The 3,779-nt window shown below is 37.9% G+C and overlaps 1 protein-coding gene across 1 annotated transcript; it reads left to right on the top strand.

Annotated features, from left to right (window-relative positions):
- Nucleotides 1-2,717: 2,717 nt before the first annotated feature.
- On the top strand, nucleotides 2,718-3,347 carry LOC145819172 (uncharacterized). The gene has a single exon (XM_082913131.1). The coding sequence runs from the start codon at nucleotides 2,718-2,720 to the stop codon at nucleotides 3,345-3,347; it is 630 nt and encodes a 209-aa protein (XP_082769257.1).
- The last annotated feature ends 432 nt before the right edge of the window (nucleotides 3,348-3,779 follow it).

Genomic DNA, 3,779 nt, shown 5'->3' with positions numbered 1-3,779 from the left:
TGGGCCCTTTGTTGTTGTATCTCCGCTCGTGCGGGCATTTTGACGCTCGAGCGTGAATATTCATCTCCCAGTATTTTTCTCTGTAGGTTATCGGACGCTCGAGCGGGAGTTTTGACGCTCGAGCAGGCCTCTTTGATTTTGTTCCTCCGCTCAAGCGGGGACCATGGTCTGCCAAACTTCTGGAAGTGTGCAATCGATGCTTGAGCGGCGCTTTTCACGCTCAAGCGTGAGTCTGTGTCTGACGCCCGAGCGGGGTGACTTTTATATCAGTCCGAAAAATCACTTTTTGGATCACTTTTTGACCTCTTTCTCTCTCTCTCTCTCTCTCTCTCTAATTTTTCAAAACCTCTATTAGAGAGCTTCTCTCTCTAAAACCTCACCTTCTCTTTAAGAAATCATCTAGCCCTAGTCATCTCCCACATTTGGGCCTTTGTAAAAAGTGTTGATCTTGGTATAGGCTATCTTTTGATCCGAAAATCTTGGGATTTGGAGCACCTTTGAAATTCTTCATCTTCTCTTTTGAGCTCCGAATTTGAGGTAGGGATAACTACTCATCTTTATGAGCTTTGACATAGATTTTGGGCATATTGTATAAATGGTTTGATTTCGGTGTTAGGGTTTGAGATTTGGAACATTGAGAAAGAGGGGTTTTGTTAGTTTAACCCATGTATGTGTATTTTGAGTCCTAAAATGAGATTAGTGAAATATATTGTTGATATTTAGACCATTAGGTCAATATTGGAAAAATGGGGGAAATGCCGCATTTGGATTTTATTGGGACATTAGTGTAATTAATGACTTTCATTGTGAAATATGAAATTGAGTTGGAAATAATGAAATTAGCATGGTATGAGATGGAATGATGGAGTCGGATTTATTAATCGCTCACTTTTGAAATTTGTGATAAATTATCTGTTGACGCATTTATTTTTTGTTTAGAAATAATTGCTTTGGGCTATCGGTGGAGGATAGTCTTCATTGTTGTAGACACTGCATGACGATTTGGTGAATTAAAACTAATCGGTTGAATATGTCATTGAATATGACGGTTGGAATAATACATCAAATCTGTGTATTGATTGATTGCGTATATGATAAATGTTTATATACATTGTATTGTATGGGAGGAGATAGGGGATGTACTCCACAGTTTGGGAGGAGATAGGGGATGGACTCCTAAACCGGATATTTTTGGGAGGAGATAGGGGATGGACTCCACTGATACAGCAAATCTGTGTATCACTTATGAAGTATGGAAGTGTTTTGATATGATATTGATACAGCAAATGTGTGTATCAAATATAAAGTACGGAAGTGTTTGATATGAATTGTTATATCATTTAAAGAGGAAGTGTTTTAATATGAGTCTTAGTCTCATTGAATTATTGGCCAGGTTCTGAGCCATGTATAAATTGAAAATTGGTTAAGTAAAGGAAAGTGGAATGAAGCATGGACGTATGTGTCATGGAACAGAATTGTGTTATGAGTTGATTTACATGAGTTAAACACTTATCAAATGCCAATGTTTTAGTTATTGTTCATATTATGTTTAGCATATTTCTACTGGGCGTTGGCTCACTCTATATGGGACATCCTTTTTAGGTACAGGTGACATGCCACCTCCAAGAACGTAGCTTGGGAGGCTTAGTGGCTGAAAGACCCCTTTTTGTGATTATTTTGTGTATTACATGTAAATCAAGCCAAGGGCTTATTTTATGCCTTGAGTTAGTACTCTCTTTTGTAACCAAGTGTTGGCTTGGAAAGTTGTAAGCCCGTAGGGCATTTACTTTTGATGCCAACATGTAATACTTTTGTAATGAATACTCTAATAAATAGAATTGTGCTTTACTCTCTTATGTCTAAGCATGTCAAGATTGTATGATTATATGGGTTTATTTTGAGGGCGTTACAATAAAGAAATTATTTGAGGTCTTTCCATGTACCAAGGCATAGAAAGTACAACTTGCTGCTTTTACTCTCGAAGATGAAGCACAAAGATGGCGGATGCTCACTAGAAATGAACAATAAGAATTGAACTGGGCTTGATTTTTAGAGATTTTTTATGAAAAGTATTTCCCACAGTGTATACGAAACAAGAAAGTGACAGAGTTTGAGAATTTGAAGCAAGGAAACAACACTGTAACAGAGTATGAAACATAATTCACAGAACTAACCCGTTTCGCACCACACATGGTGGATACAAACTACAAGAAAGCAATAAAATTTGAGGGAGGACTCCGGAACGCCATTCTAGATCAGATTAATGTGTTGCCTAAATATGTCAATGTGCTGGAAAGGGCGATAATGACTGAAGGTAATATAGCTGTTCAAAATCGAATTTCAGAATAGAAAGGGAAGAGATAGAGCATGCAAGTACAAAGGGGATCGGTGTGATGACAGAATAAGAAACCAAATTTGGGGACCTCTAGTACTTCCACCTCTACTCGTAACTCGGCGCCAATTTGTCCGGATTATGGAAAAAGACACTGTGGGATTTGTTATCTGGTAATTGGGGCTTGCTTTAAGTGTGAAAAGCCAAGTCACTTAGTGAGGGATTGTCCTCAGAGAGAACGACAGAATGTGAATAGAACCACTACAAGTTCAGCCAGCTCAACTCCAGCTCCAACAACAAAAACTGTTGCAAAACCTACCAGTACCAAAGACAATATGTCAGATAGGGAAGAGTTTTTGCCCTTGTTCTTGGTGATGTACAGAATATGGAGGCTGTGGTATCAGGTACATTCTCTATCAATGGTCACCCTGATCATGTGTTATTTGATTTGGGTTCCATCTATTCATTTGTGTCGAAAACATTTGCTAGTAATTTGAATAAACCTATGGAATCATTGCATTATGTGTTGTATGTGTCTTTACTATCTGGGGGCTCCAAGTTTTGTGCTTCTATTTATCTTGTATGTGAGATCTCGATTGGGGATGTTCAATTATATGCTTACCTGATGCCTCTTGACATAGATTATTTTGATATAATTTTGGGGATGGATTGGCTAAGTAAATACCATGCGACTATTGATTATATATCTATGAGAGTTGTTTTTCGACCTTCGGGACAATCTGAATTTATTTTTACGAGACAAGGGGTAATTCCTTCACCTTACTTGATCTCAGCCATGAAAATGTGTAAGTTATTACAAAGGGGTTGTCAGGGGTATTTGTGTAGTATTTTGAATGGACAACCAACAGATGTATGTGCTGATAATATTCCAATTGTCCGTGAATTTCCAGATGTTTTCCCAGAGGAGTTGCCACGAGAGTTAGTGGACCGTGAAATTGAATTTGTAATTGATATAGTGCCGGGAACTCAACCAATTTCAAAAAACTCCTTATAGAATGTCATCGGCTGAAATGAAAGAATTAAAGGTATAATTGCAAGCACTACTTAATAAAGGGTTCATTTGATCAAGAACCTCGGCTTGGGGCGCATCAGTTCTTTTTGTAAAGAAGAAGGATGGGACACTCCGATTATGTGTCGACTATCAGGAGCTTAATAAAGTAACTGTAAAGAATAAGAATCCCTTGCCTAGAATCGTCGATTTATTTAATCAGCTGCAAGGAGCGTAAGTCTTTTCAAAGATAGATTTGAGATCCGAGTATCATCAATTAAAGGTAAGAGCCAAAGACATTGAGAAGACTACTTTTCGAACCAGATATGGGTATTATGAATTTTTGGTTATGCCATTCGAGGTTACTAATGCACCAGCGGCTTTCATGGATTTAATGAACTATGTTTTTAAACTGTACTTGGATGAATTTGTAGTTGT

This window comes from Camellia sinensis, chromosome 2 (assembly GCF_055761805.1).
Source record: "Camellia sinensis isolate YWXY chromosome 2, ASM5576180v1, whole genome shotgun sequence".
Lineage (NCBI taxonomy): Eukaryota > Viridiplantae > Streptophyta > Magnoliopsida > Ericales > Theaceae > Camellia > Camellia sinensis.
Note: the sequence above shows the minus strand (reverse complement) of the source record. Positions and strands in the feature narration are given on the sequence as shown.

Bases quoted from the DNA above. Each gene is read 5' to 3' on its own strand.
- LOC145819172 (XM_082913131.1), top strand. From the start codon at position 2,718: ATGGAGGCTGTGGTATCAGGTACATTCTCTATCAATGGTCACCCTGAT.